Genomic DNA, 18,807 nt, shown 5'->3' with positions numbered 1-18,807 from the left:
TGTTCGCTACCAGCGCTTACCGGAGTCTTCCGAAACTTCCCCGCCTGGAACATCGACCAGACCTTCTCGATGTTCTTCTAAGAGAAGCCGGTTCGTGTCCCTATGAACTAGTTCGGTTCAATGCGAATCTGCAGATCAAGTATTTCTTGAGCATGACTCTGCAGCATGGCCGCAATGAACACGTAAGGTGCAGCCGAGACGTATGTTGCAGGGAAATCATCGACGAGGAAGCCATTGCCCCTTATCACACAAGTCCTACTTGCTCCTGCGAGATGGTGAGCATAGCTGACGCGGCCATGCGGGACATTATCGACAAAGGGGAAATACCGATTCTGACGTTCCTGGAGGCCTCCGGTGGGAAAAGACGATTGCAGATGCGATCTCCCTCTGGTGATTCGTTTGTACCATTTATCGCCATTAGTCACGTCCGCCGTTTGGGGCTCGGAAATGCAAAGCGCAACACTCTTCCTTACTGCCAGTTGTCTTTTCTTCAGGTGCTCGCCAACGACAGTATCAAGCCTTCTCATAACCTTACGGCATTCTGCGTCGACACGATGTGCATACCATTGGAACCCGTGCAGCGGAAGCGAGCACTTAGGCACCTTAAACGCATATTCGCCAATGCGGACGCTGTCATTGCTCTCGACCCATCACTCCTAAACTCGGAAGTGGGCTCGGAACTGGATTGCATTCTACGAATCCGATGCTCAAGCTGGGCAAAAAGATTATGGACCTTACAGGAGGGTGCGCTGGCAAAGGAACTCTGGTTCAAGTTTTCGAACCGTACATGCGAGCTCGGTGGTATCCTAGAGGAACTTGAGAATGGTAGTCAGCTCTCGATTCTGAGCCCACATCAAGACCTATATGGAATGGATGAATCACAACTACTAAATCATCTAGCCGCACTCGACGACGACTTGAAATCCGTTGTCGAAATGATCGGCCCCGAGACCCTTGTTGCCCAGATCGATAAGCCGAAACTGTACGCCATTCTTCGTCTGGGATACCTTGGACTGCCTCGGTATCGATACTTTCGAGAGGAAAATGAGCGCGCTCAAATCCCAACGGTTTTGCAGACCCTACAACAAGTGTATGATAGAGACAGAATTCAGGCTGCGGCTATTGAAGTGCATGCGCTTGAACGACTACAACAGATGTGCTTGATGGAACTAGTAGGATAGCGTTAGACAACTTCGACTATGTGAGATAATACATAGAGATGGACTGTACGTGGGTGCCACCAAACTTGTCTGCTGTCTCTAGTACGATCATTCCAAAAGAACGATCTATCGAGATATCAAGCCCCAGAAATCAAAACCGCTTAGTGGGTAATTGCAACTATGGAAACAAAGTCTATGTGACTGATCTGGGCTTTCAACGGAATATCGTACGGTTACAAATGATTCAGATGCTGCTCCATAATGAGATATACTCGTTGTTCGCCAGCACAGATAGTTACTCGGGCGTTGGTGAGCGGTGCTTAAGGCTACAGCTCTACAGAATATATCGGCCAATACTTTGACCCAGAACAGTCCCATCGCGACGACATGGAACCACTTGGGTGACTTCCCATATACTTCATTCGCGGTCCGCTCCTTTGGCAAAGACTCAAAGCTCTAAGGAGGAAGCAGAAGGACAAGGTTGTATTAAAGAAGAAAAGGACGATGAAATCGAGGAATCCGAGCTGACAAACCCTCTGCCGAACCTAGCCCAATGTCCCCTCGAAAACACCCGCTGACGATACCATCGTACAGCTCATGCTATTTTCACAGCCCCTCCGACCGCTCTCTCCCGCCCCTCCCACTAGCCAAGCTTCCTCTCCTAGAGGCACCCGTCCCTTCTCTCGCCTCCTGCTCGAGGAAGTTGCTCCACAATTCAGCCAAGCTCTCTTTATTGCTTTCAGTGCTAACGCTGCCGCTTCTGTTATCGTTCATCAGGAGCTCGGTGTTCAGCGACGGCGTGCTGGGCGTGCGGCGGAAGGGCGAGAGTGGCAGGCGGAGGCTGCCTGTGGAGGCGCCAGGGCGCGCGAGGCCGGCGGCTTCGCGCTGCTCTGTTGTTCATGTCAGTCTGAACCAAAACGTAGTAATAGAAGCTCTGCGCGATGAGGGGTAAGGTGGAAGATGCTGGAGAGAATACGTACCGTCATTCCAGCCCAGCAGCGCCGCAATCAGCTGCAGCACCTGAAACTTCTTCGGATCAGACCGGTCGAGCGCTAAAAAGTGTAGCAGGTGGTTGGTGACAATCTGCCTATCCACGTTGTCCTCGGGCCGACCCTTCTTTAGGATGCGTAAGGCCTTGGTCAGGTGATCATTTAAGATGACGGCTTCGTGTCTGAGTTTGCCGATGAGGAGGTTCTTTTCTTTGACCTCCTTCTCGAAGGGCAACGCCCTCTCAAGGTCTTTACGCGTTGTTTCTAGTGCCGCTTGAGCTGAGGTGGAGGTCTCTTCTGCTGCTTGTACCTGTTTCCGTAGCTCTTCGAGTTGAGCCTGGGAGTTCTTGACGAGTTCGCGGAGCTCCTGTTTGCGTGCTGGAAGCCCACGTCAGCCAAATCCAGATAATGTACGACGATCAATATACCATCCTGTATGTCTTGCAATGCCCTCTGCAGCCCATCCACAGTGAGATTCTGACTATCCCGCTCCGCCGCCGCCTTCTCATACGCCTCTCTATGAATTGACAGCTGCTCTTCGAGCTCCGCGACGCGCTCGCTCAGGTTTTCTCGCAACGACCGCTCCTCCATCGCAAGAACCTCCCAGTCCTGCATCGCTTGCTTGGCATTCTCGAACTCTTCTCTAGCGTATGCTTCCCGCTGTATGAGATCGTCTCGCTCTTGTATCCAGTTCTGCTGCGACAAGCTCGCGCGGCTCCGTAGGCTGGCAATTTCTTGCGCTTGCTGCTCGCTGGTGCTGCTGAGCCGGGATACGTTTGTCTGTAGGGACTCGTTCGCCTCGCGCAGACTTGCGTTTTGTGACTCGAATTCCTCGATCTGTGCGCGGGCTTGCGAGATTTCTTCCTGCAAGGACGTGAGCACGCATATTCCAGCCTCGACGATAGAGGCAACCATACCGCGTCCGCCTTCAGCCGTTCCCCCAGCTGCGCCTTGATCGTGTTGACCTTGCCAAGCAGGTTCCGATACTGTGACTCCGCGTGTTCTTTGCTTGAATGTGACTCCTCGAGCTGCTCCTGCAGGCCTGAAACCTGTTCTTCATGCTTGCCCTGGATGTCCTCGAGAGATTTTCGAAGCGATGTGACCTCTGCTCGGAGACTGTCTCGCTCTTTCGCCAGTGCGTCTAACCGTTCTTCGTACTCTGAGGCTGGATCGTGGGTGCCGTTCGTCGTGGTTGTTGAATTCGTTGGCGCTGGGTCTGGGTCTGGGACTGGAGCAGCGGGCTCAGCGCCCTCGACATCTTCGACCGCCCCATCGTCGTCTGCGAGTGTTTTCTGGAGCTAACTGTCAGCTGCGTCATGAATTCGATCTGTCCTTCGCGTACTGTCGGTGAATCTAGCTCGTCCTCCTCGATATCCCCGTCCTCCACGTCGACGTCCGGTACGCCGGGCGTGCCATTGGCAGCCAGAGACCCTTCGTTGCTTTCCGCTTTAGCAGCAGCGGCCTTCTTCTTGTTCTTCCTTTTCTTCTTTGACACGGAATCTGGTGGTTGTCACAAATCAGCCCCCAATCTGATACACCTTCCCAGGTATAATTGCGGCGCTGCCGGATAATACAACCACCGCAGACGTACTCGGATTGGTGACCGGATTTGAGGATGGCGGGGCGGACATGGCTGTTCTAGAGCGGCATGAAGAATTCAGCGAGCAGAGGACGAGACTGGTCTACTGGTTTACATGGTGTTTCAAGTTTCGAGCATACGCAACACTCTTCTGTGGCTCAGCATGGCGTTGTGGCTGGTGGACCCTTTTTTGATATTGAAACTGCCGCGGACGGTCACTGGCAAGTCCCCATACCTATCTTGTCTCCCAATTCAAGGCCATTCAGAGCATCGTGAGCTTTGCTTGTTGCTCAGCGTGCTCAGGCACCTCACAATACAATATCACTGGAGCATACAGATATCTCTATCCATCAAGATGGTGGCACTTCCCAACATACACCATCTTCCGCTGTTCTCTCATTGCTCTGCCTAAAGTAGCTCTCTACCACGAACGCGTCTAGCATCACATCCGCACCACACCCCTATCCCTTTAGTTACTAGCATGATACGTCTTGGGGTTGAATCTCGTGATGCAAGATTTGGAATGGCTGGTCCATCTATCCGAGAGATCTGCTAGCCGCTCGAACCATGTCGGATGCGGGCGCCACTTCGCGGGGTACTTTGTAACTCCAGAGCTCCCATTCGAGCATCGAGAATTGGCTCCGACCCTCTCCCGGGGAGCTTCATGGCGTAACACGGCTTTAGCGCGTCTTGTTGACCTAAACATCTATGGATGCCAGTCCAGGCCACCCATCTTACATGACCTCCCACCCCGCAATCCCGTAGCACGGGATGGGGCAGATGTAGGTACATAAGTAGAGCTTCAAGCTGTACGGGCATGTCTCTTAATACCCATTTCTCCAGTTCTCTCAGTCATTCAAGTATATATCCTCTAGCAAAAAGCCAATATGAGCAACCTAGCCGTCCTCCCAGACGGCAATGCCGACTCCAACAAGCCCTCAGACTCAGACCTTGGGAACAGGAAGTACATCCGCTGGGACGCCGAGGGCGTCGAGAGCGTCCCTCCAGGGGAGGAAGACGACATCAAAGCCGTCGCGGAGCAGATCAACTTCCTCCAACGCACGCACTGGAACAAGACCCGGCACGCTTTCGGCGGGACGCACGCGCGGACGCAGGGTGTCGTCAAGGGCAAATTCATCGTCCTGGACGACCTCCCCCCTCACCTCGCGCAGACCGAGCTCTTCTCCAAGGGCGGCACCTACGAAGCCATCTGCCGCTACAGCTCCGAGCCCGGCGACCCAGGTCTCGATGACCGCATCCCGCAGCCACGCGGCTTCGCGATGAAGCTGTTCGGTGTGCACGGCGACAAGTTCCCCTCCCCCACGGGCAGCGACCTCCCAACGCAGGATATCGAGTTCAACAGCACTCCCGCGCTGGACCTAACGGACGCAAAGACCACCCGTGAGATCATTGCGCTGCGCATCGCCCACGGCGGGAGTCAGCCTGAGTTATACAAGAAGCTGGAGCAGCGACCAGACACGGAGCTCCAGAAGGCGCGCGACCAGGTCCGCAACACGCATCTCGAGTCTACGCGGCAGTACTCCCAGACTCCATATCGGTTTGGGGATTACGTCATTAAGTATAGTCTCGTGCCGTCCACCGAGACGCAAAAGAAGCTGTACGAGGAGACCGTCAAGCCGGACGCACATCCTGAAGATATTTTGCATCAGTGGCTGCGCTCTTTCCATGCGGAGCACGATGCGGAGTACCTGTTCCAGGTGCAGCTGTGCGAGAACCTCGAGGATCAGCCTGTCGAGTATGCTGGTAAGGTCTGGGACCCGGAGAAGTACCCCTGGCAGACGGTTGCCAAGCTCCAGATTCCGAAGCAGGAGAGCTTTAGCTATGAGAGGAAGACGATGTGGGAGGATCACCTGAGGGTTGATCCGTGGTTAGGCCTGAAGAGTCTGCAGCCGCTTGGAGGCAGCAACAGGCTGAGGAGAGTCGGTGAGTGCTTGCCATCCTCCGGAATTGTAGGTGCGGTGTTGAGGAATGACTTGCTTGCTGACTCGAGTGCTTGCAGTGTATCCGGCTAGCAGCGGGCTGAGGAGGAAGATGAACGGGAGGAAGGAGATTCATATCACGGACATTAATGAGTTCCCGTGAGTTGGCAACGGGTATCGCGTCGTGGAGTTGGTGCATGGGGCGTTATGATTGACGGTCTCAATGGTGTTCACGCCCTTGGATTCGATGTAGCTTATTGCTGAGTAGGCTTCTGATCAATAAAGATACTTGTCCATCTCATGCAGATTGAGCTGGAAGTGCTCGCTGCCGTATGAGCTACTTACCGTTGGTGTCAAATCCATCTGGTTTGCAATGCTATCAATCGCCAGCTATATGTCGCCCGTTACAGCACACAGTTAGAAGCACTTATCCGTCCCTCCGCAACTACCCGAACCTTGCAACATATTAGGATCACTCGTCCCTAAGAAGCTCAGCCAACTTCCTCTTCTTCTCTTTACGCTCCTTCTTTGCGAGCTCAACCTCCTTCTCCATCTGTGCGACTGCCTCCGCCCCAATTCCCTCAACCCTCTTCTTAATAGCATCAACCTCTCCTCTCAACGCCTCCACGCTTGTTCTCAGGTCACCACTCTCGCTATCTGAGAAGCCCACCGTCTTGCCTTTCCCCTTCTTCTTGTCCAAAGGCGACGCCAAGGACAAGCCCATCCCAGCAATCAAACTCTGCGCCTCGCGGTGCCCGAGTAGCTCAACCGCAAGCGCTACGATGTCGCCAACGACGCGTTCACGCTGACCCCGGAGATCTCGGAGTATGCCCTCCTCTCTCTCGACAAGCTTGGCGAAGTCGGCCATTTGCGCTCCGAGCATAACGTCCCGGACAGTCTGGGTGCCGTCTCGGTTAGTCTCTGTGATGCGCAACTTCTCTTCCGGAATGGGCTGCGCGAGCTGGCGGATCGGATCGGCGTGGTCCTATCGGAGGTTTATGTTAGTGTGCGGTGCGCTTGCTGCAGGCTCTAGGGCTGGACTTGCGTCGGGCGACGAGGATGGCGCGTCAAGGCGCGCGATTAGCGCATGGTAAACCTCGTCGAGCCTGCCCTTGACGATATCGAAGGTGGCGGTGCGGTAAGCCGCTGTGCTTTCTGTAGTGGTATCTGTGAGCTCTGTAGCCAGGAAGATAACTACCAACGCCTTGTGGAGTACCATTGAACGCGACAGATAGCGGGTGCTCGGGTTCTTTCTTCCTCGCACCGCCGGGCTTCTTCGACACAGACCCGCTGGCAACATTACGCCTTGATACGAATTTAGCTTCAATCGTTGTCTTGAGTTCAGGCTTGAGAGTTTTGCTGGGCACGGTGGACTTTGGAGGGTAGAGAGGCTTTTTGAAGATAGCTGATGTTGAAACGATGGTTTTTGGCTTTTTTGTCGGATTGGGCGCGTCATTTACGCGTTTCTCAACTCTGGTCACACGGACAGATGCCATGTTGTGGAGGTATCTCACTTGGACGTGAATAGTTGTTGAAGTTGATGGCATGACGTTGAATCTCAGACATGAGGCTTGACTGAAGCGCGGTCGAAAACGTGACCGTAAGAGCATCTACACCAAACGCATGACGGTTATTTCGGTTAAGGACACTTTGGTTAGGATTCTTAGAACCTCGAGATGTTGAGTCCGTCTTTGATCGAAGTGTTCAGATACCGTGTCTGGGACTGTGTACGGTAGACAAGGTGAAAAGCCACCACAAGCGCCCACCAAGGGGCTATTAGTATCTCAGCAGTGGCGTGACCCATCATTAGTACATGTTTGCAAGGAGCAGCAGCAGGCCTCATATATAAAGTCTCCTAGGACACTGTCACAGCGTATTGCGAACACCAAGAGCTATGGACGCTCGTCTAATACTTACGGAGCCAGGACAAGTGCAACAGATATCTCCAATGGTAACACCACCAGCAGACACCCCTGCCAAGATCTGAAGCACTACACACATTCAGTGATCTCGCTCTTTTTCGACCCTATGCACCAACGGTGTTTGTAATAAGTTCCGAAGCTCAAAGAATACATCGTAAAGAATACAAAATATACAGAGGCTTCTTACCAACGGCGGGTCAAAATTCAGCATAGGCAGAGAGGTGGTACTAGCCCCATCACTTCGCCTCACCCTCCTCCGCCGGCACAAGCACATTCTTCTCCTCCAGCATCTTTGCCAGCGACCCGTCCTGATGCATTGACATCAGAATGTCACAGCCACCCACGAACTCCTTCTCGACGTAAAGCTGTGGTATCGTCGGCCACTCGGAGTACTCTTTGATGCCTGCAATTACACCGCCGTCAGCGCGCCGTTTCCCCCTCCTCAATACCATCAAGTGCAATACACTCACCCTGCCTCAGCTCCTCATCCTCCAATACGTTGAACGCTGTGAATTTCGCCGGATCCACACCCTGCAGTCCAAGTATTTGAATGCTGGCTCTCGAGAACCCGCACTGTGGCGTCTCGGGTGTGCCCTTCATGAACAACACCACAGGCGCGGAGCCCACAGCCTTGTCTATCGCTGCGCGCGTCTCTTGTGATAGAAGTCGGATCTGGATCGGACTAAGGCGTAACAGTCGAGGGGCGGAGGTGGGTTTGATGGCGAGAGGGCGCGCTTGGTGGCAGGCTTGCCGAACGGCCTGTGATGTGTTTAGCTTCAGATCGATATTTGAAGACCATGTGGCATCGCCCACATTGGATAACACGCTTCTTGAGAACATTGTGGGTTGTACTTTGTTGTAGGTGGTAGACCTCCGAGCTTCAAATCTTCGACCGCGGATGACATCGATGTCGCCGCATCGCAGGGATCAGCATCCGCGTTCGCAGCCACGCATCAGCCACACAGCCAAGAGAGCGGCGTCTGTTCAAAACGGGCGATCACATCGCGTTCAGAACAACAACTTAGATATAGATTCTCTATAATGATAGAATCCACGTTGAGCAACAGATTCCATCCCTTTCAGACTAGACTATACTCTGCGTGGTACTAGCTAAGAAATCATTGTTCCTTAGTGCTCATGGACATCTGATAGCTTCGACGCATCACGCTGTCCAATCCATACAATCAAGGTTCTGAGGCTCCTCGTTACCGGTCAACAATTCCATATGCAGCGCCCAACGCCATAGCTAGCCCCTTCGCCAACACCATACAACACAGAATGAGCCACAACCAGCGCCAGCCATGCAACATCTGATCTGCGAAACCGTGGTAGCAATGACAATGCCATCTCACATAAACCATGACCCAGTCGTTGCAGACCGACAGCTCTTGGAAGACTCCTGACGCCCACACGCCTTGTAGAGCCCGGCCCACGCCATGTTTAATCATAATCGTCCGCAACATAAGCGCCCCTCTCCCTCTGCGTCGAGCACCACTCCTCACTCGCGAGCCCCTCCTCCTTCGCCTTCGCCAACGCCTTCGGATTCTTGTCATAATCGCACGCCCACTCACACCTCGGCCACGGCGGCCCCAATTCCCCAAAATACTGCGCAATAAGCTGGTGCCGACAGTGCGTCACATCCTCACAGTACTGCACGAGCGCCTGCAAGCTCTTCGCCCGCGCCACCTGCGGCGCGCCCCCCGCTGCCCCCTTCTTGTTGTTCTCCTGCCGCGCCGCATCCCGCGCCATCATGCTCGCCGCGCGGTCGCGGTCTTCGCGCCCGTAGTACATGATGCAGACGCTCGCCCTGCCGTCGCGGCCCGCCCGTCCGGCTTCTTGGTAGAAGCCCTCGAAGCTCTTGGGCAGCTGCCAGTGCACGACGAAGCGGACGTTCTCCTTGTCGATGCCCATGCCGAAGGCGGTGGTCGCGACGATCACATCGTAGCCCACTTTGTTGGATACCCACCCCGCGAGGTGGTCGTCCTTCTTGTCGTTGGGGAGGCCGGCGTGGTAGGGTTTTGCGCCGATGCCGTCGTGGCAGAGTTGAGAGGCGAGAGCCTCGCAGTCGCGCCGGTAGAGGACGTAGATTATGCCGGAGACGGCGTCGGTGCGTTCGTTGAGCTGAGAGAGCTGGGAGGCCCGCGCCGGTTGGGAGGCGCGTCGCTTGTGGGCGGCTTTTAGCCATTTGAGGAAGTCATCGTAATGGTCTTCTTCGTCGCTCTTGAAGCGGACTTCGTAGTGTAGGTTCGGCCGACTGGTAGTCATTGCGAAGAGCTTTAGTTTTCGTGCGTCAAGACCCAGCGTCCTGATGATGTCCTCTCTGACTCTGGCTGTTGCCGTCGCGGTGAGGCATATCACTGGCACATCTGGGAACTCCCGTTTGAAGTAGCTCAGGCCTTGAAAGGAAGGACGAAAGTCATGGCCCCATTCGCTGATACAGTGAGCTTCGTCGATGGCGATGCGCGATAGCTCCCGCTGGGAGTGAATGATACGGAGGATGCGGCGGAAGGAGTCGAGCATGCAATACTCGGGAGTCACATAGAGAAGGCGAGTCAGCGGATGACCGCATTGCAGATCAGCAAGAATCTCGGCCTTTGCTGAGGCGGGCGTAGTACTGTTGATTGTGGCGACCTCGATATTGGCACGGCGGAGGGCGGCGACTTGGTTGTTCTGAGATAGAAGTTAACATGGGCCTACTACACATCCGCGGGTAGCTTTGATAGCCTACCATAAGCGCGAGAAGTGGGGAGACGACTATGGTAACTGCCACACAAGTTAAAGATGTGGCACGCCCCTGAAAATTCACAAACTTACTGCCATAGTCTACAACAGCTGGTAGTTGGAAACAAAGACTCTTCCCAAACGAAGTCGCAGCTTGCAGGAAGACATCTTCCCCTTGTAATGCAGTGGTGATGACTTCCCTTTGCAGGGGCCTGAGTGTGTGACATCAGCTGTCTCAACATACGACCGAGTTCACGATGCACAGAACGTACTGACCGGAAGCTGAACTTGCCAAAGACTTTGCGAAGGGTGAAATCGATATCAACAGCCTGCGCCGTCTTTTTGCCAGGCATACTTTGGAAGATTCGGCGGAACTGAGGAGGGGGTATACGGGATTTCGATAAAGACAGCAAGAAAGTACAGCTTGAGCTACTAAGACGGACAATAGGATTTGTTTCGGCGTCGCGGGTTGTGGCGTCTATGTGCAAGGAAGAAACGGAAGTATTGGAGACACGCTTCAAACCAAGATCTTACTGCGTGCCTCACTGGGAAGACTCTCAAGGCTCTCGAGGAAACACGCGGATTGCAAAGCACTAGCACACAAAATCATCTTCAAGGCCATGACAAAAATGCCGGGTTGCTCTGTGGCGCGGTGTTGGAAAGAAAAGTGACAGGCGCGGTTCGCCCCAGGCTCCAACAACGCGATATCACGTGACGTCGTGGGACATCTTTGGTCTTAGTATGCCGGTCCGATGCTGTCTAAAGGCGGGAAGAAGGGGCATGACTCGTACGCAATCATTCGTTTATCAGGGATGGCTTTGAGGCATTGATACACGTGGGTTACAGCTTGATTTACATGATTATGCCCGTACACTGTACACACATTCAGACCACATATAGTCTATATACAAGTCCCTGTCACCGCACAGCCGCATCAGCAGCGCCCTCATCCAAGCTCAGCCAGCTCAGGCGGAAACAACCTGCTCAGGTCAAAATCCACATGATCCACATCCTCCAGCCTCGATGCCCACATGCTCTTAATCTCCTCCCAGATCTCCATGGTGCGCTCCCTGCTCGAGCACTTAGCATAAGCACGCAGTACCCTGCTGGTCATTGAGCGTTCAAGGCGGAACTCCTCGTCTTCCTCGAGTGTCACTTTGAGGAAGATCCACAGCCGCTCGAGTCGGACTCTCGTCCAAGAGGAGTAGCGGATCCCGCCGTGGATCTGGAACCCTGAGAGCAACAGGGTGAAAGCCATGGGGTCGACAGGTATGTTCATGAGACTCATCTCGTCGAGCAGCTCGGTGATGCGGTCGATGTTGCCTGAAGTGAGCGCGTGGTGCTTGATGAGAATACGAAATGTCTGCGCGTCCGGCGCTATGGGCCAGTCATCCTGCAGCTTGCGGCTCGCTTCCGGGTCTTTTCGCATCTCCTGAGTGAGTCGCGTAAGCGTCTTCGCAAGCTCGCGCTTCTCTCGCCAATGCCGTGGCGCCGGTTTTACGCCGGTTTTGGAGGCATGCATCTTTTTCATCCGGAGGAAGACCTGTTCCGCTGCTGATGGCTCGCCCGCGCGGATCAGGGATGCCATAACACAGTTCAGAACCACTGCGTCCACGATCTCGCCGGACTCGACTAGCTCCTTATACGCATTTCGGACGCCGTTGCCATCTCCGCGGAGGCCGTGGTAGTAGATTAGTCCGGTGCGGGTGTACCGACTAAAGTGGAGATTGCGAGCCCGCATCTCCTTCAGAATCATTTCCGCCAGGACGAACTTCCCGGCCTTGGTAGCGACGTCGAATAGAACATTGAATGTGACCTCCCTGCCCCTGATCCCTGCTTCGTTCTCCATTTCCCGCCAGATGTACAGTGCCGACTCCACCTCAGCCGAGGTCACCTTCCTGAAGCAACGGCCTGCGAAGGCTATGGCTGAGGTCCATTCGCTCCGTAGCATCGGTATGTTGGCGGCTTTCATGTCGTCTATAATGGAGAGGTAGCGCAGCATTGATGCCTCATTCTTGTGCTCGACTACGGCTAGGTGGTGCAGTAGGCGGCGTATGGTGGGTAGAGTAAGATAGGAGACTCGGGGGAAAGACAACAATCTGTAGGTATCGTAGACTAATTCGTGCGAACTCTCTTCGTCGTGTAGCAAGTCGCATAGGTGGTCAATGGCCTCCCGCTCAACGTCGTCCCTCGCTGGCTGGGCCTTGTAGGGGCTTTCGTCTGTCGAGTCCTCTATCAAGCCTATCCCAATTATATTCTCCGCTGTTTCCTTTGTCCCTAGCTCTTCGGGCTCCTCAGGCTCCTCAGACTCAGGTTCTGCTTGCTTTGGTGGTGGCGGAGGAAGGTCGTGGACAGACAACGATGGCTCGTAGTAATCCAGCAGATTCTTGAACTCTTCCTGCGATATCTCCGCCGAAGCGGTTGCTTGAGCAGCATGCCGGCCACCCTTCTCATCTCGAAAGCCCCTTGTTGTCGCGCAGGTATGTGTAGGCTGTCTCCGCCGCGCTTTGTGATGTGTCGTTGCGAACAGTGATGACTCCCTGAAAGCTGTGGTGTGCTTCGCGTGGCGCTGACAGGTACCCGCCCGTACCAATGCGTTGATAAAGATGTTTTCCATCTGATGCGGCGAAAGCGGAGGACCTCCAAGCGGTCTCCGTAGGCGTTCGGTGTGTAATCGCCGCCGTGGAGCAAGCGATCCAACCTCCTTGGAAGAGGACGCAGGATGGAAGAAGTAGAGCAGTGCTCGAGATCCTAGCTTGGAGACAGTCGGGCTGCTCGTCCTGTCGAGAGTGCCGAAGAGGAACATGAGATGCCGGACATGGTGTCAGTCTTACCACTCCCTGTCCATGAGTGACCACAACATCCACGGTGCAATTGAGTAGGAGGACTGCCCTGCGCCTCTAAGGATGATGGAGAGGTGCGCGCCGAAGCTGGAGTCCCTTGGTGTGTTGAAGACCTCCAAGCTTCGGGCGTCTCACTTTCGCCGACGGAAGTTCCCGCATCGCGAACAACTTCATGCGGGAGTTTGTAGACATCAAGACCACCACTTAGAAGCGTCGCTACACTATCTGGAAGCTCTGTACGGCATGCTATAACTACAATGATATGCCGCATTACTGACCGCTGTGACAGGCTTCCTATTCCAATCCCCCAAAGCCCCCATAACACACCCCAATGGGCCGCTACGACTTCCGTCCCCTCCGCGTCCACAGCGCCGCGACCCAACTCCTCGAAACGCAGCGCCTGCGCGCCGAGCCGCCCTGGTACCATGTCGTCGCCAACATCCCCCCCTCCCAACCTCTCGTCCGACCCATCCTGAACGCCGCAGCACAATCAAAAAAGGGCAAGAAGCCCAGCCGCATGTTCCAGCCCATGCCGATAAAATACCCCGAGGACCAGCTACGGCGAGAGTTCTTCAGCGATCATCCGTGGGAGCTGGCGCGGCCGAGGGTGGTGCTGGAAGATGATGGGAAGGATGGAAAGAGGTGGGAGTGGAGTAGGATTGAGCAGGAGGGGCGGGCGTTGGATGGTGAGAGGTGGGTTATATCCGGACGTCCTGGGCCTCGCGATGAGGCTATGAGGACAAGTGGTTGACGCGGTGATCCAGCGTCGTACAACGACAATTGTATCTCATGAAAAGGGGCGGTCCAGAGGGTCAGCCTATGTCCAAAGAGGCCGCCTACGACAAGGCCAGGAAGGAGTTCTACGCCCACAGACATCAAGACGAGGTTGAGCGGAGGGTCGCAAGGGAGGAGGCGCTGCACGTGGGCGCTTACTTCGGCAAGTCTGCTCTAGAAATCGGTATGGAACTTGAAGACAAGAGCTACGAGGACTGGAAGGTGTGGGCTACGAAGGAGGCCATGGCGGTACAGATACAGTCGCAGGGCGGGAGCCTTACGACTGTGGACGATGAAGATGCTGCGCTAGACAGCGAGGATCCGGAGACGGTGGCGGCGCTAGATGAAGTGGAGAAGAGTGTGCCGAACAATAAGAAAGGGCAGGATGCAAAAGGAGGTGCCGCGTTGCACCCGTGAGATGTGGATTGAATTACAAGTGTATCGTGGGATGGGCTGTGCATATCTACTCATCTGTACAGTACGCGTGTACGGTGTTGCATATTGGCGGCGCTATGGGGCATTGCGATTTCCTGGCTTGTAAAGCAGTATGAAGAACTTTTGTAAAACAGGAGCCTGAGCCATCTCACTACACGAAGTCTTGAGTCATACGACATCACAGCACGATGTTGGCTTGCTCAGAACTCATCATAGGTTACAAGCGCTCACAATTTCACGTGGAGTATGAAGGAAGTTCGACTCTGTTCTCTCCGCTCCCCTATCTTACAGTTTCGGCATCCTGGATCTTCTTGTACACAACTACATCCCCCCTTCTTCTCCAGTCGTCATGCCAATGGCTATTGAACCCCCGCCAGCTCCCCTTGTAAGCGTGACCTCTAGTCGCCTCCTTTACAACACCCTCAAGCTGGTCAAAGAAGACAAGATACTGGGGCCAACCTCGCTTCTGCCCTTCAGTTAGGTTCCTCCAGCCGTTCTGCTTGTCGTCCTCATGACTGCCCCCTAAGTTCATCTTCATCCACGCCATAGGATTCAGGTAGAACTGATCAGCCTCATCGAGGTATCGATCCCGTTCCGCAAGCGGCACACCGATCGGCGGCTCACATGTCAGCGCCCACGCCTCGATTTCAGGGTAAATGAGATGGCTTCGCCAGGGTGTGCTATGGCATGGCATCAGGAAACCCACGCTCACTCTCTGCTGAGGGCTCTGCTCGTGCTCATGGCGAAGATAGTGTAGCACGTCAATAACGCCGCGCTGATGGATTTGAGTCGTGTAGCCCGCAATGATAACATTGACAAATACAAGAATAGCAAGGATAGCTTTGCGAGATGCTGTCCCAGGGGTGAAAAAAGAGACAAGCGGCCCGGCCGCAAGGATGTTCAGGATCGGTAGGAGGGGGTAGATGAAACGGACTTCTTTGTGCGAGACCAGACTTAAGACGGCGATCACGATTACCACCGTCCAAGCGAGAACCTTTAAGACAGGGCCTGGAGGCACCTCCGGCTTGCTGGATTTGCTGTCATAGTCGTGCCGCCCGAGCAATGCACGCAACAGTCCAAGCACTGCAAAGGGCAATGCAGTCGTGAGCAAAAGCGGAAGTCCCTCAGTTAGGTAGTAGTCCGGGCGATTCCGGCCATAGAAAACTGCAAGGTCTTGAGCGAGGTTGAAATGCAAAAACTGGAGTTGGGGAAGGGTCCACGTGTGGTAGTAGAGCCGATCGCACAGCGCAGAAAATGCAAGGACATAAGTCCTGCTCATTGTCAGTGAATGGGCTAGTAGAGGCGACTGGGTAGTTGCGGGGAGAATGACGTCTTCTGAGAAGCATGCAGATGCAGATGGGCTTGCAGGAGCAATCGCGGTGAGGCGACAAAACGATAAGGGTTGCTGCGGAACGGATCGCTGGGGGGAAGGACCCGCTTACCCGCAAAGAAGAGCTTCTCGGATGAGAAGCCGACGCGAGAGGGGTCGACTAGACCAGAGTAGTGGGATGGAGATGCAAAGCCAGATCAGGAGATTGGTCGGTCGAAGAACGCACGCGAGAGCAGCCAGGAGGAGCGATATCCTCAACCTGACACGGGATGAGGTCAGTCGGTAAGCTCCCAGGCGAGCTGTCGAACACAAGATCTTACTTGGTGAGTAACTGTTTTCCGGCATGTCGAGCATCGATGTTGCCGACCTGCGGGTCGGCACTTATGCATTCCCACGGCCAATGGTAGAGGGCAGTGGCGGTGATGGTAGTCTCAAGGCAATTGGACAAAGTACGAGTAGAGCAAAACCACTGCCAGGGACTGCAGACGGTCAACGCCAGCTGCCGTGCATCATGTCATCAGACTCTGATATCGGAGGTATTAAAATTCCGCTTGCGTCTACGTACAGTTGCCCATGCATTGATGCTCCCCTGGCCGAACGTTCTTCTCGCAAACTTCCAGTTGGCAAAGTCCAATAGGGCCGCCAAAATAGCTTGCGCGATTTTGGGTGCAGCAAGTAGAAGTTCCGCCCGAACAGCAGGCTGAGCGTTGCAGATATTCGCCGGTGATGAAAAGCCCTGATAGACTACTGCAAACAGGCCTGGATGGATCGAGGAACGTAACCGGCTTCTCCATTCCTGCAACAGTCATCAAGATGCAGCGGCAGGCCCAGCTCGGCGAGATGCTCACCCATGTTATCCACGCTCCGCTGCCAACCCCAAAGGACATCTGCCACGCAGGCTCCAGTGATTGAAAGTACTCATCAGGCTGGAAGAACGTGCGGATGGTCAGGGCGTTCAACAGACGGAATGCAATAAGATGGAGTAATATGGTATGCGACCATGGCGTTGCAGTTTCAGAGTTTCCAGTATCTGCGCCCAACAAGGCCGCGGCGTGGCCTGGGCCCTCAATCGAAGCGTCGGTCGTAGGAACGTCTTGCGCGTCCGGTTCAGAAGACATGAGGTTTGGCAGGCAGAGGCTCGGAACGGCGGCAGCGATGCTTCCGCGATGCTTCCGCGATGATCTTGCAGGTGACCGCAGAGGTGGACGAGATGTTGTCGTGTTGTCGTCCTCGCTCTTAGTGAGGTCAGAGCGCGGACAGAAAAGACAGGCGCAAGGATCAGAATTCGATGCGTGAGGTGATGTGTGGCGGTTCGAGCAAACTTCAGCCCAGCGAAAACGAGCGGCAAGTCCCAGGCTCCTGCAGCGCACCTCAGGCACGATCGCAGAGCACCCCGTTCATCGCGAAACTGCTGCTATCGTGGACTACGCTATGCGGTTAGTGCTGACACATCTCGCTCTGCACGCCTGCCGCTATGTTTCAGACCCCCGAGCAGATTAGGGTGTTGCCCGTCTCATGCAGGTGTTCCCCCCCCTCTCTCTCTTCAGTAGACCCCAAAGCGGCAATCTAACTTCATCTGACATTTAGCTTCGCTGGAAGAAGCCGCACATCAACATCAACATCAACGCTGAGCGAAGGCGAGCGTCACCCATCGCATTCTCGTATCGTCCATTAGCAGAAAGTGGCACGAACGGAGAGCGCCGTCAGAGCGTCTCAGCCAATAGCACAAGCCATTGTGCTCGGGGGCGCATCTTCTAGCTTCCTTTGGCCACGACTGGGGCCGGGAAGATGGACTTCTCCGCCGGCGTGAGCGAGGCCAAAATCTGGGGTTAGCGGCCTGCGCCATCTGGGCATTTCTCGTTCAGCAACAGAGGGTGTGAAGAGTGAGACTTATTCGACCAATCGCGTCAAAGCGTTTGACTGTTGAAGAAAGTGATATTCGAAAAACACGCCATTTGCCAGAGCTGAAGCGACTCGCCATCGCCATGTCGCATATCGGAGCGCTGAACGCGGCTGTCAAATATTTCTCGACGACTGTATGCACGACTATGTACCTAGCTACAAGCGGAACCCGTCGCTTCCGGGAGCTGTGGAGCTCCTGGGCGCCTGTGGAGAGGCAGCTGCGTGTAATCGGCGGCCGGGCTGAAGGCCTGAATGTTAAGGTTCTCCTTTGCATGCCGCTCTGCGTTGTTTGCCGAGTCTGCGATGCGTGAAAGATTATTTTTTCCCTGCCCGATGCCTGCATGCATCGGCCTCGGGTTGGTTATTCGCCTCAACGACCGGCCAAGCGGCGCTGGAGAGAGCAGCAACTCATTCTCCACATGGAGTTCTCCAGGCGCAGTGGTATCTGGGACGACTCGGCCGTTCTTGTTGGGCCCAGCCACTGCAAAAGCTGGGGGAATTCAAACCGCACCAAGTTGCGCCTGCCGTGTGGCTGCAGACCATCATGGCGAATGGCGAGAGCACAAAAACGCGTGGGTGAAGGGAGCCCCGGTCAGCAACAGCCCCCGGTCCTCAACCCGCTCATCACCCAATAGGGCTAGATTTTGAGTTGACTAGCTGAGGCCTGTCGGTCTCTTCTCATGCGAGGGGTGGGCTGCGGCGCCGTCTTTCAACCCCCCCTCCCCCCCCCTCCCCCTCCCAGAACGCTGAGGTGCTGCGCTCTTCGTGACTGTACATGCCTCAATTGACAAACTGTGCCCGATCCAGTTCCCGCTGCTTGTTAATCGGCCAGCCGCCAAGTGCGCTTTCCCTCCCCGCCGCTCCTCTTGTTGGGCGTCGCTTTTCCACGGAGCGCGATGAAGACGAATAGCAGCGCTTGCCAGACGTGCTAGATTAGATCGGTCCGGGGACCCACGCACCCAGCTATCGTCACTTTCGACTACGATCCTCGCTTTGGCTTCCTCAGCGAAAGAGCCCGCCTCCGTCCCTCATCTGGCTGAACGTGGACTCACTCAACCGTCTTCGCTGTGACTCTCGTGTTGCGAATCGAGTGAAATCCTGTTCCAATCTGCGGCGTACCGGAGTGGCAGACTCGACCTGGTCAACAAACACACCATCACGAGCTTACCCTAAGAATCACCACACCATCTCTCAACACGCACGAGCCTGGCT

At 54.9% G+C, this 18,807-nt stretch overlaps 8 protein-coding genes across 8 annotated transcripts; 2 read left to right on the top strand and 6 right to left on the bottom strand.

Moving 5' to 3' along the window:
• Positions 1–1,766: 1,766 nt before the first annotated feature.
• Positions 1,767–3,780, bottom strand: W97_01975 (uncharacterized protein; the record flags this gene model as incomplete). The annotated part of the gene is made up of 6 exons (XM_007779877.1): positions 1,767–2,050; positions 2,141–2,527; positions 2,578–3,013; positions 3,067–3,441; positions 3,492–3,649; positions 3,741–3,780. The coding sequence occupies 6 exons, from the start codon at positions 3,778–3,780 to the stop codon at positions 1,767–1,769; spliced, it is 1,680 nt and encodes a 559-aa protein (XP_007778067.1).
• Positions 3,781–4,615: 835 nt separating this feature from the next.
• On the top strand, positions 4,616–5,831 carry W97_01974 (uncharacterized protein; the record flags this gene model as incomplete). The annotated part of the gene is made up of 2 exons (XM_007779876.1): positions 4,616–5,672; positions 5,749–5,831. The coding sequence occupies 2 exons, from the start codon at positions 4,616–4,618 to the stop codon at positions 5,829–5,831; spliced, it is 1,140 nt and encodes a 379-aa protein (XP_007778066.1).
• Positions 5,832–6,140: 309 nt separating this feature from the next.
• W97_01973 (uncharacterized protein) lies at positions 6,141–7,164 on the bottom strand (the record flags this gene model as incomplete). The annotated part of the gene is made up of 3 exons (XM_007779875.1): positions 6,141–6,653; positions 6,765–6,823; positions 6,885–7,164. The coding sequence occupies 3 exons, from the start codon at positions 7,162–7,164 to the stop codon at positions 6,141–6,143; spliced, it is 852 nt and encodes a 283-aa protein (XP_007778065.1).
• Positions 7,165–7,826: 662 nt separating this feature from the next.
• On the bottom strand, positions 7,827–8,430 carry W97_01972 (uncharacterized protein; the record flags this gene model as incomplete). The annotated part of the gene is made up of 2 exons (XM_007779874.1): positions 7,827–7,993; positions 8,061–8,430. 2 exons carry the CDS (start codon positions 8,428–8,430, stop codon positions 7,827–7,829), a joined length of 537 nt encoding a protein of 178 aa, XP_007778064.1.
• A 600-nt stretch (positions 8,431–9,030) lies between these two features.
• W97_01971 (uncharacterized protein) lies at positions 9,031–10,664 on the bottom strand (the record flags this gene model as incomplete). Its single annotated transcript, XM_007779873.1, has 4 exons — positions 9,031–10,260; positions 10,319–10,353; positions 10,405–10,523; positions 10,588–10,664. The coding sequence occupies 4 exons, from the start codon at positions 10,662–10,664 to the stop codon at positions 9,031–9,033; spliced, it is 1,461 nt and encodes a 486-aa protein (XP_007778063.1).
• A 593-nt stretch (positions 10,665–11,257) lies between these two features.
• W97_01970 (uncharacterized protein) lies at positions 11,258–13,117 on the bottom strand (the record flags this gene model as incomplete). Its single annotated transcript, XM_007779872.1, has 1 exon — positions 11,258–13,117. One exon carries the CDS (start codon positions 13,115–13,117, stop codon positions 11,258–11,260), a length of 1,860 nt encoding a protein of 619 aa, XP_007778062.1.
• Positions 13,118–13,485: 368 nt separating this feature from the next.
• W97_01969 (uncharacterized protein) lies at positions 13,486–14,345 on the top strand (the record flags this gene model as incomplete). Its single annotated transcript, XM_007779871.1, has 2 exons — positions 13,486–13,847; positions 13,919–14,345. 2 exons carry the CDS (start codon positions 13,486–13,488, stop codon positions 14,343–14,345), a joined length of 789 nt encoding a protein of 262 aa, XP_007778061.1.
• A 298-nt stretch (positions 14,346–14,643) lies between these two features.
• Positions 14,644–16,811, bottom strand: W97_01968 (uncharacterized protein; the record flags this gene model as incomplete). Its single annotated transcript, XM_007779870.1, has 5 exons — positions 14,644–15,634; positions 15,806–16,008; positions 16,061–16,192; positions 16,259–16,489; positions 16,542–16,811. 5 exons carry the CDS (start codon positions 16,809–16,811, stop codon positions 14,644–14,646), a joined length of 1,827 nt encoding a protein of 608 aa, XP_007778060.1.
• Between the last annotated feature and the right edge of the window lie 1,996 nt (positions 16,812–18,807).

This window comes from Coniosporium apollinis, assembly GCF_000281105.1.
Source record: "Coniosporium apollinis CBS 100218 chromosome Unknown supercont1.7, whole genome shotgun sequence".
In the NCBI taxonomy this organism is placed as follows: Eukaryota; Fungi; Ascomycota; class Dothideomycetes; genus Coniosporium; species Coniosporium apollinis.
The sequence above is the reverse complement of the archived record's forward strand: the minus strand, read 5'-3'. Positions and strand labels throughout refer to the sequence as shown.